This window comes from Trachypithecus francoisi, unplaced genomic scaffold (genome assembly GCF_009764315.1).
Source record: "Trachypithecus francoisi isolate TF-2019V2 unplaced genomic scaffold, Tfra_2.0 Lachesis_group12, whole genome shotgun sequence".
Lineage (NCBI taxonomy): Eukaryota > Metazoa > Chordata > Mammalia > Primates > Cercopithecidae > Trachypithecus > Trachypithecus francoisi.
The window spans coordinates 98,452,245-98,463,944 of record NW_022681457.1 but is presented as its reverse complement, the minus strand read 5'-3'; the positions used below and the strand labels follow the sequence as shown (position 1 = coordinate 98,463,944).

The window sequence follows — 11,700 nt, the reverse complement described above, 5'->3', positions numbered from 1 at the left end:
TATTCCCACTAAGGGAAGGATTTTAAAAAGGAAAAAAAACTTGATTGGAGGCAAACCAAGTATATTAACATAACGTGCAAGGAAACAGGGAAACCAGTTTAAATCCTCAAGCCTGACATTATCAGAGCAAGGGAAAGAAGTTTCATACATCTACTCCAGGGACTTTGTGGCTCCCTAATTGTACCAAAAGTCAAAGCTGACAGCAGAGCAACAAAGCAGCAAACTACTAGTGGACTTAGTTAAATTGTCTTGCTGCAAAATGAAGTAAGTTGGACTGAAATTTACTCCCCAAGTTGCAAAGCAGGAAGGATGGAAAAGTTCAATACTATTCATTTCTACTCATCTCTAGGGCTTTCTCTGATCATGTTGCTGTGTTAAAATAACCCCTTTAATTAGAAAGAGTGGAAGACATAATCAATTAGAAATTGCCAATAAAAAATCTCTACCTTGCCTCATTTCTTTAATAATATTGTAAAGTGAAATGCCACAAAAGTTCTTTGACAATTGTGAATTTTTATTCCACTCAAAACATAATACATCATAGAATTGTATTATGCTTTGCAAGAAATACTGGTTGTGGCTGGGCCAGGTGGCTCATGCCTGTAATTCCAGCACTTTGAGAGGCCTAGGCAGGCAGATCATGAGGTCAAGAGATCGAAACCATCCTGGCCAAAATGGTGAAACCCTGTCTCTACTAAAAGTACAAAAATTAGCCAGGCGTGGTGGCACGTGCCTGTAGTCCCAGCTACTCGGGAGGATGAGGCAGGAGAAACGATTGAACTCGGGAGGCGGAGGTTGCAGTGAGTCCAGATCGCGCCATTGCACTCCAGCCTCGGTGACAGAGCCAGACTCCGTCTCAAAATACATAAATAAATAAAAATAATACTGGTTGTATAAGAATCTGTAAAGAATTTTTTTCCTCCTTTTTCAATTTTGAGAAAATTGAACTACGATTTTTTTTTTTTTTTTGAGACGGAGTATCGCTCTGTCGCCCAGGCTGGAGTGCAGTGGCGTGATCTTGGCTCACCGCAACCACCGCCTCCAGGATTCAAGCGGTTCTCCTGCCTCAGCCTCCCGAGTAACTGGGACTGCAGGCGCCCGCCACCACGCCTGGCTCATTTTTTGTATTTTTAGTAGAGACGGGGGTTTCACGATGTTGGCCAGGCTGGTCTCGAACTCCTAACCTCAGGTGATCCGTTCGCCTCCGCTTCCCAAAGTGCTGGGATTACAGGCGTGGGTCACCGCCTCTGGCCTAGAAGTCATTCTTACGGCAGAGATCTTTCTGGCCTTACCGCTTCTCCTGAGTTCGTTGGGACAGGTCTTGGGAATCCACAAATCCTAAAATATGTGTGCCTTAAATCGGCACAAAATAGATTAATATTCTGCGCGTCTGTAAGATTGGCTCCGGCTAGAAACTTCTTCCCAGACGATTAAATCCACTAAATAAAACACGAAACGTAACGAGATAATTTTTAAGAGTATGTACCAGTGCTCTAATGAAGCCCGGTTCTGCGGCATTCCCAGGTTAGGACGCTGCCTTACCCCATTTCTCAGCAGTCCTAAGCTGCCTTCGAAGGCCGAGAAGCGCCTCGATTCTTGCCCCTGGCTCATTTCACTGGCGCGTTTTCCAAAGGCCTCCCAATCTGTGAGTCTACTGACCCTTCCGCTCCCCACGCTGGGCTCCACCCCGTCTTCCCCAGCTGGTCCCCCAGCACGTGGCCTGGAGCCCAGCCTCCCGCGCCGCTGGGTCACGTGAGCCTGGCTCTCATCCTGGCCCGCTTCCACACCCCAAGGGACTGAGAACTGCCCTCCCCCTAGCCTGCAGGCGCAGGCGCAGGGCAGGGCCCCCCAACTTGGGTGACGGAGGGGGCGTGTCGCAGCGCCCAAAGATGACGTGTTCTTCTAGCGCCACGTCGTGAGGAAGTGCCGGCCCACTGAAGCTGTGGGGACGCGCCCAGCGGAGCGAATCAGATGCCACTGAACTGAAGGGGTGAACTAGAGGAGAAGAGGGTGACTGGGCGGGGAGCAGCTGCGGGAGAAGCAAAAGGACGACTGAGGGGATAATCAGGAGACCACTGAGGCGTGAAGTACCGGGGGTGCGATAACTGAAGGGGTTAGTAACTGGGAGCGCAGACTGGGAAACAGCTTGGGGGAAGATGGAGAAGGAAGAAACGGGGAATGATCAAGATGTGGGCACCATGATGTGGCAGGAAGCTGACTTAGATGTTCAGAAGAAGTCAGTGCAGATACTGAGGAAATGGGAATGGAAACAAGTCTGCAAAGCCATGAGAACCGAGGAAAGGCTTTTGCCCTCCAGAGGTCTCATTGCCTTATAAAACTCTGGGTGGTAAAAGATTATAGGCTTAGACCAGTGTCTTTGGATTCTAATGCTGGCTGCTCTCCACAGTCCATCTGATTCCCCAGAAGTCAGTTATAGCTCTTTGCAAACCTTGGTGACTTCTTATTTTCTTTCTTGTTTATCCAAGATTACCTGGCTGGTGTTTGGTTGTTCTGGGGTGATCTTCTAACTGGAAAAGAACTATGTCATGGATCAAGGAAGGAGAGCTGTCACTTTGGGAGCGGTTCTGTGCCAACATCATAAAGGTGAGCAATGGCCCAGAGCACCAGTTGGCCTTCTAGTCAGTTGGATAATCTTATATCAAAACCTCTTATTAAAGTTGAGCAATTCATGATATTAAGTGGAATTTAGCAAGGAAACCAAAGAGTCTTAGAGTGGTAACTTCCAGGTCTACATTTCTGGTAGACTTTTGTCCTAACTCTGACATTTTCAGGAAGCCGAGGCCTCTCAATATCATTGGGCCAGCTAGACTGCTAAGTATTCCTTATAGAGAACTGAAATTTGTTTCCCTGGAATGTTGATCACTGTTCCTTGTACTGTCCTCTGGATTTAAATAGGTTAATCTTTGATATATTCTTTGATCTGGCAGTAGAGCTTGGGGGCTGGGCCTGGTCCCTCAGGCCTGTAATCCCAGCAATTTGGGAGGCCGAGGTGGGCAGACTGTTTGAGCTCAGGAGTTGAGACCAGGCTGGGCAACATGGCAAAACCCTGATTCTACAAAAAAATGCAAAAATTAGCCAGGCTTGGTGGTGTTCACCTGTAGTCCCAGCTACTTAGAAGGCTGAAGTGGGAGAATTTCTTGAGCCTGGTCAAAGCTGCAGTGAGTCATGATTGCGCCACTGCACTCCAGCCTGGGTGACAGAATGAGACTGTCTCAAAAAAAAAAAAAAAGTTCAGAACGAGACTCTGTCTCAAAAAAAACAAAAAGAGTTTGGGCTCTAGAGGCAGACAAACATGGCTGAAATTCCTGTTCTTTTTTTTATTTTGAGACGGAGTCTCGCTCTGTCACCCAGGCTGGAGTGCAATGGTGCAGTCTTGGCTCACTGCAGCCTTCGTCTCCCAAGTTCAAGCAATTCTCTTGCCTTAGCCTCCCAAGTAGCTGGGGTTACAGGCATGTGCTACCACACATGACTAATTTTTATATTTTTAGTAGAGATGGGATTTTACCATATTGGCCAGGCTGGTCTCGAACTCTTGACCTCAGGTGATCCACCTACCTCAGCCTCTCACAGTGCTGGGATTATAGGCCTGAGCCAACGCACCTGGTCTGAAAGTCCTGTTCTATCATTTAGTAATCATGTGACTTTAACAACTGTAGAATTGTTATGAGAATTAAATGAGACATTAATATAAAGCAGTTAGCATAATGTCTAGCAGTTCTTAATTATTATTAGGGTTGTCTTTCAGCCATTTGAAGACTATTGTCTCCCATCTTCCCCAAATCTTCCCTCAACTTTTTCTCTAGGAATCACAGCAATATTATATCTGCCTAAGACAGGTTTGAGATTGGGACCAGTCAGCTTGGTTTTGTTTTTCAGCCACAGGCTGTCAAGCAGCAGGCAGTAATGAATTCATGAGTCAGTAACCTTTATACAAGCCCCACACATGCTCACAAACAAATGCCGAGTGATCTCAAGCAGTCCAGGAAATGGGAAGTATCTCCTTGGGGAACCACTGCAGTGGTATGTTTGGAAGAACAAGCTGCATAACTTGAATGGATTTTGGGGGATGGAAAGGCTGTATGTGGGAGACAGAAGTAGAAAAAGGAGAAGTGTTGTTGAGGAAGCAGTCAGGGAAGAGCCCTCCCAGGTGAGGAAAAATAGGCTAAGGAGTCCACTTGTGTTATGGGAGACAACTCAAAGCTGCTCCAAGCCAGATAAGGGTTTTGTTTTTTGTGATTTCTTTTTTGAGATGGAGTCTTATTCTGTTGCCCAGGCTGGAGTGCACTGGTGCAATCTTGGCTCACTGCAACCTCTGCCTCCTGGGTTCAAGCGATTCTCCCACCTCAGCCTCCTGAAGTAGCTGGGATTATAGGCACCCGCCACCATGCCTGGTAATTTTTTTTTTTTTTTGTATTTTTAGTAGAGTTGGGGTTTCACCATGTTGGCCAGGCTGGTCTTGAACTCCTGGCCTCAAGTGATCTGCCCACCTCAGCGTCCTAAAGTGCTGGGATTACAGGCTTGAGCCACCATGTCCGGCTCCAAGTAAGTTGTTTGGCTCAAAAAAAGTCTTTTTGGTTTGCTTTGAAAAACAATTTTTTTTTTTTTTTTTTGAGACAGAGTCTCACTCTGTCACCCAGGCTGGAGTGCGGTGGCATGATCTCGGCTCACTGCACCCTCTGCCTCCTGGGTTCAAGCAATTCTCCTGCCTCAGCCTCCCGAGTAGCTGGGATTACAGGCGCCCGCCACCACACCCAGTTAATTTTTCTTTATTTTTAGTAGAGACGGTTTCACCATGTTGGCCAGGCTGGCCTTTTTTTTTTTTTTTTTTTGAGACGGAGTCTTGCTCTGTCGCCCAGTCTGGAGTGCAGTGGCCGGATCTCAGCTCACTGCAAGCTCCGCCTCCCAGGTTTACGCCATTCTCCTGCCTCAGCCTCCGGAGTAGCTAGGACTACAGGCGCCCGCCACCTCGCCCGGCTAGTTTTTTTTTTTGTATTTTTAGTAGAGACGGGGTTTCACCTTGTTAGCCAGGATGGTCTTGATCTCCTGACCTCGTGATCCGCCCGTCTCAGCCTCCCAAAGTGCTGGGATTACAGGCTTGAGCCACTGCGCCCGGCCTGCCAGGCTGGTCTTAAACTCCTGACCTTGTGATCCACCTGCCTCGGCCGCCCAAAGTTCTGGGATTATAGGCGTGAGCCACTGCGCCCGGCCGAAAAGCAAAATTTTTATAAAAATCCTGATGTTTGGTTTTCTTGCAAGATCAACAGATCCAGCAATATTGCGCCCCAGTTCCTGTGTGTCAGCAGTTGGCTAGAGGTCAGGAATTAGTGCCCTTTTTTTTTTTTTTTTTTTTTTTTTGAGACAGAGTCTCACTCTGTCACCCAGGCTGGAGTGCAGTGGTGCCATCTCGGCTCACTGCAACCTCTGCCTCCCGGGTTCAAGCCATTCTCCCGCTTCAGCCTCCTGAGTAGCTGGGATTACAGGCTCCCACCACCATACTTGGCTAATTTTTTGTATTTTTTGGTTTTTTTTTTCCGAGGTGGAGTCTTGTTCTGTTGCCCAGGCTGGAGTACAGTGGCATGATCTTGGTTCACTACAACCTCCGCCTCCCAGGTTCAAGCAGTTCTCCTGCCTCAGCCTCCCAAGTAGCTAGGATTACAGGCATCTGCCACCACGCCTGGCTAATTTTTGTATTTTTAGTAGAGATGGGGTTTCACCATATTGGCCAGCCTGGTCTTGAACTTCTGACCTCGTGATCTGCCCTCCTTTGCCTCCCAAAGTGCTGAGATTACAGGCGTGAGCCACTGCACCCAGCCCTAATTTTTGCATTTTTAGTAGAGAGGGGGTTTCAACATGTTGGCCAAACTGGTCTTTAACTCCTGACCTCAAGTCATCCACCCATTTTGGCCTCCCAAAGTGCTGGAATTACAGGCGTGAGCCACTGCACCTGGCCGTATGAGTTCCTTTTTTCTGTAGAAGGTACCATCTTCGTTTGACTATACCCATCAAAATTTTTCCTAGCCAGGCACAATGGCTCAAACCTGTAATCCCAGCACTTTGGGAGGCCAAGTCGAGTGGATCTCTTGATCCCAGAAGTTCGATAGCAGCCTGGCCATTATGGTGAGACCCCCATCTCTACAAAAAATTAAAAAATTAGCTGGGTGTGGTAGTGTATTCCTGTAGTCCCAGCTACTTGGGAAATTGAAGTGGGAGAACCTTTCTCCTCCCAAAAGGTGGAGGTTGCAAATGAGCTAAGATAACACCACCATACTCCATCCAGCTTGGGTAACAGAGTAAGACCCTGTTTCTTTTTTTTTTTTGAGATGGAGTCTCACTTTGGCCAGGCTGGAGTGCAGTGGCGCCATCTCAGCTCATTGCAAGCTCCACCTCCCAGGTTCACACCATTCTCCTGCCTCAGCCTCCCCGAGTAGCTGGGACTACAGGTGCCCGCCACCTCGCCCGCCTAACTTTTTGTATTTTTAGTAGAGATGGGGTTTCACCGTGTTAGCCAGGATGGTCTCGATCTCCTGACCTCGTGATCCGCCCGCCTCGGCCTCCCAAAGTGCTGGTGGGATTACAGGTGTGAGCCACCTCGCCTGGCCTGAGTAAGACCCTTTTTCAAGGAAAAAAAAAAATTTTTTTCCCTTTGCTCTCTAGTTGGAGACCAACTAAACCAAGCCTGTACTTAAGAGCATATGGTTGAAAGATTAACTCTGGGCTGGGCGCGGTGGCTCAAGCCTGTAATCCCAGCACTTTGGGAGGCCGAGATGGGCGGATCACGAGGTCAGGAGATGGAGACCATCCTGGCTAACATGGTGAAACCCCGTCTCTACTAAAAAAAAATACAAAAAACTAGCCGGGTGAGGTGGCGGGCACCTGTAGTCCCAGCTACTCCGGAGGCTGAGGCAGGAGAATGGCGTAAACCGGAGAGGCAGAGCTTGCAGTGAGCTGAGATCCGGCCACTGCACTCCAGCCTGGGCGACAGAGCGAGACTCTGTCTCAAAAAAAAAAAGAAAGAAACATTAACTCTGGAAGCAGAGGGACATCAGTTTGAATCCCCATTTGTCTCTTCTTAACTGTGTGACTTATGCAAGTCACTAGAAGTCTCTGAGCTTGTTTTTCTACCTGTAAAATGAAGATAATACTATTTACTTTATAGACTTGTATGATAAGATGAAGTATAAGAAGCTTAGCATAGTATTTGCCATGGAGTAAGTGCTCAGTAAATATGTAAATAAAAATAAGTAGGCCGGGCGCAGTGGTTCACGCCTGTAATCCCAGCACTTTGGGAGGCCAAGGCGGGCAGATCACGAGGTCAGGAGATTGAGACCATCCTGGCTAACACGGTGAAACCCCGTCACTACTAAAAACACACAAAAAAATTAGCCGGGCGTGGTGGCAGGCACCTGTAGTCCCAGCAACTCGGGAGGCTGAGGCAGGAGAATGGTGTGAACCCGGGAGGTGGAACTTGCAGTGAGCCGAGATAGCGCCACTGCACTCCAGCCTGGGCAACAGAGCGAGACTCTGTCTCAAAAAAAAAAAATAAGTAGGCCAGCTATGGTGGCTCATACTTTTTTTAATCCCAGCAGTTTGGGAGGCTGATGAAGGAGGATTGCTTGACCCCAGGAGTTCGAGACCTGGGCAACATGCGGAAACACCCCACCCGTCTCTTTTTTTTTTTTTTTTTTTTTGAGACAGTCTCACTGTGTCGCCCAGGCTGGAGTGCAGTGGCATGATCTCGACTCACTGCAACCTCCACCTCCTGGGTTCAAGCGATTCTCCTGCCTCAGCCTCCAGAGTAGAGTAGCTGAGACTACAGCCTCGTGCCACCATGCCTGGCTAATTTTTGTATTTTTAGTAGAGACCAAGTTTCACCATATTGGCCAGGCTGGTCTCGAACGCCTGACCTCAAGTGATTCACCCACCTCAGCCTCCCAAAGTGCTGGGATTATAGACGTAAGCCACCATGCCTGGCCAACTCCATCTCTTAAAAAAAAAAAAAAGAAAAGAAAAAAGGCCAGGTAGGTGTGATGGCATGTGCTGGTAGCCCTGGCTACTCAGTGGGAGGCAGAGGTGGGAGGATCACTTGAGCCCAGGAGGCCAAGGCTGCAGTCAGCTGTGATCACACCATTGCATTCCAGTCTGGGTGACTGAGTGAGATCCTGCCTCAAAATTAAGTAACTAAGTAAGTAAACTTTAATGTCTTTTTACTGAGTTAAAAGCACAAAGTACCCAATTCCCTTTGTTGGGGTTTTCATCACATAGCGCAAACTTATCACCTTGGGGTGTAGTGTCTTCCTTTATTCCTGAAGAATATGAAACCTGTTCATGATTTGTCTTCCTATTCCACAGGCAGGCCCAATGCCGAAACACATTGCATTCATAATGGACGGGAACCGTCGCTATGCCAAGAAGTGCCAGGTGGAGCGGCAGGAAGGCCACTCACAGGGCTTCAACAAGCTAGCTGAGGTGGGTGTGTATGGCAGAGCCCAAAGTGAACAGTCTGTGGAGAGGTGGATTATAGCTAGAAAACCAGGCTCTGAGTTTGCTGTGGTTGGAGAGTGTTTTGTGTATCTGTCTCTGTGTTTTACTGTTTGCTTGCTAGCTATAGGTCTCATCTTGACGTTGGCCAGATGTGGTTGCTTATGCCTGTAATCCCACACTTTGGGAGGCCGAGGCAGGAGGATTGCTTGAGCCCAGGGTTTCAGGACCAGCCCGGGCAACATAATCGAACCTGTCTTTACAAAAAAATTTAAAAATTAGCCAGACTTGGTGGTGCACATCTGTGCCTCCAGCTACTCAGGAGGCTAAGGTGGGAGGAGTATCTGAGCCCAGGAAGCTTGAGGCTGCAGTGAACAGAGATTGTGCCACTGTACTCTAGCCTGGGTGACAGAGTGACACCATCTCAAGAAAAAAAAAAATGACATTAACAAAGAAGTAATCATCCAGTGAATGACCATAAAATATTAGAAATAGGAACAAAATTGCCTCTTCTTATTTTAATAAATCAACAGTTTATATTCTATGCCTCATCCAATCCTTATTGTATGCTCTACATGACTTAAAATTAATAAAATTGGCCAGGCACAGTGGCTCAAGCCTGTAATCTCAGCACTTTGGGAGGCCGAGACGGGCGGATCACGAGGTCAGGAGATTGAGACCATCCTGGCTAACACGGTGAAACCCCATCTCTACTAAAAATGCAAAAAAATTAGCCGGGCGTGTCGGCGAGCGCTTGTAGTCCCAGTACTTGGGAGGCTGAGGCAGGAGAAGGGCGTGAACCCGGGAGGCGGAGCTTGCAGTGAGCAGAGATCGCGCCACTGCACTCCAGCCTGGGCAACTGAGCGAGACTCTGTCTCAAAAAAAAAATAAATAAATAAATAAAATAAATAAAATAAAATTAATAAAATTGCATCTGTAGCTTCAGTAACCTTATTTGTTAACATTTTGGTTTTGTTTGTTTGAGACAGAGTCTCGCTCTGTTGCCCAGGCTGGAGTGCAGTGGCATGATCTCTGCTCACTGCAACCTCCACCTCCCAGGTTCAAGTGATTTTCTTCCTCAGCCTCCTGAGTAGTTGAGATTGAACACCTGTCACCACATCCAACTAATTCTTTTGTATTTTGAGTAGAGATGGGGTTTCATCATGTTGGCCAGGCTGTTCTCGAACTCCTGACCTCAAGTGATCCACCCCCATCAGCCTCCCAAAGTGCTGGGGTTACAGTCATGAGCCACTGTGCCCGGCCAACATTTGGGGAAGCATTTTTTAAGGTGTATATATAAGCTTTCTAACTGTATGTTTCAATGACTGTACAATATTTTATCAAGAGGATCTGATACAATTTAACTGCTCCACTATTACTTGACATTACAATAAACATTATAAATAGTACTGTTTCACCCTGGGCAACATGGTGAGATCCTGTCTCTACCAAAAAAAAAAAAAAAAAAAAATTAGCCAAGCACGGTGGTACATGCCTGTGGTCCCAGCTACTTACGGGACTGAGGTGGAAGGATCACTTGAACCCTGGAGGTTAAGGCTGCAGTGAGCTATGTTCATGTCACCACACTCCAGCCTGGTGACAGAGCAAGACCTTGTCTGAAAAAGAAAGTACTCTTTTTGGATAAATTCTTAGAAGTGACATTTCTGGACGAACATTGGGTGACTATTCATTCTGCTTTGGCAAGGCTGACAGGTTTCTCAGGACGCAGGTCTTTCAGTGCTAAAACTGGTGAAAGTCCCCGGCAAACCAGGACATCACTCTACACAGAGGTCATGAACATTTTGTGGTATAATACATGTTATAAATTGGAAAACATTAAGTTTAACAAAAGAATGGAATATGACAATCTTGGTGAAACTTTTAAGAAGAATAGAGGGCCGGGAGTGGTGGCTCACGCCTGTAATCCCAGCACTTTGGGAGGCCGAGGCACGCAGATCATGAGGTCAGAAGATCAAGACCATCCTGGCTAACACGGTGAAACCCCGTCTCTACTAAAATTACAAAAAATTAGCTGGGCATGGTGGCAGGCGCCTGTAGTCCCAGCTACTCAGGAGGCTGAGGCAGGAGAATGGTGTGAACCCAAGAGGCGGAGCTTGCAGTGAGCTGAGATTATACCACTGCACTCCAGCCTGGGCAACAGAGCGAGACTCTGTCTCAAAAAAAAAAAAAGAATGGAAATATGGTCTGTCGTTCACAGGTCCCAGTATCCTGGCACAGGGGCACAGCGTGATGCCAGGGCTGTGATGTTTTTTTCTTGAATGAGTGGCAGTGGGGTTCTCACTAACACCTTGTAGAAGTCTTTACTTTATAGAGTTTGTTGACTCTGGCTTCTGTTTTGTAACTGAGAGGCAGTTTTGCCTAATGCTTAGGAGCTTAAGCTCTGGAGTCACTCAGAACTCATTGGCATGCCTGCTCTGTCACTGTCTGGCTTTGCGACCTGCAGTGAGTTATGTAGCTTCCTTTTGCCTCAGTTTCTTCATCTATAAAACAGGGTTAGCAATCTCTCTCAGTAGATTATTTGAAGATAAATAAGATGGCACAATGAAAAGCATGTAGCACAGGCCCTGACATAAAGGAAGTGCTCAAAAATCAACTTGTTATTAGCAACTATATTGACTGATGTCAGTGGTGGGTTCCAACCCAGATGTGCCATCCACAGTGGCTGCCTTGCAAGGTCTTTAGAGCCTGAGGCTGTTCAAGTGTCAGATTCTCACTGGTAATTTTCCTAAGATGACAATAGATTTGTTGGCTTGTATGTTTGTTAAGGGGTTAGAGAGGTAGCTCTTTAGCTTTGTTTCTTCTGTTCTCCATCTCTCAACATTTCTCCAGCTCTCCATCTCTCAACATTTCTCCAGCTCTCCATCTCTCAGCATTGTTCCTCACCTCTCAGCATTGTTCTCCACCTTTAGTGGTACATGTTAGCCAGGCTGGTCACAAACTCCTGACCTCGTGATCTGCACCCCCGTGGCCTAAGTGCTGGGATTACAGGTGTGAGCCACCGCGCCCAGCCAGGACTAAGTTTAAGTGTGAGTTTCATTTCTTCTTTTTTTTGAGACGGAGTCTTGCTCTGCCACCCAGGCTGGAGTGCAGTGGCCGGATCTCAGCTCACTGCAAGCTCCGCCTCCCGGGTTTATGCCATTCTCCTGCCTCAGCCTCCCGAGTAGCTGGGACTACAGGCGC

The 11,700-nt window shown here is 47.4% G+C and overlaps 1 protein-coding gene across 6 annotated transcripts in view; it reads left to right on the top strand.

Annotated features, from left to right (window-relative positions):
• Nucleotides 1-1,897: 1,897 nt before the first annotated feature.
• Nucleotides 1,898-11,700, top strand: part of DHDDS (dehydrodolichyl diphosphate synthase subunit) — a 49,221-nt gene continuing 39,418 nt past the window's right edge. For 3 of the 6 annotated variants that reach the window (XM_033227645.1, XM_033227643.1, XM_033227641.1), the window contains exons 1-3: nucleotides 1,898-2,113; nucleotides 2,487-2,604; nucleotides 8,371-8,487. In XM_033227645.1, the coding sequence (XP_033083536.1) occupies nucleotides 2,542-2,604; nucleotides 8,371-8,487 (180 nt within the window). In that variant the 5' untranslated portion in view covers nucleotides 1,898-2,113; nucleotides 2,487-2,541. Of the gene's footprint in view, nucleotides 2,115-2,486; nucleotides 2,605-8,370; nucleotides 8,488-11,700 lie in introns of all 6 variants that reach the window. The other 3 variants (XM_033227639.1, XM_033227640.1, XM_033227642.1) reach the window with 3 other exon arrangements.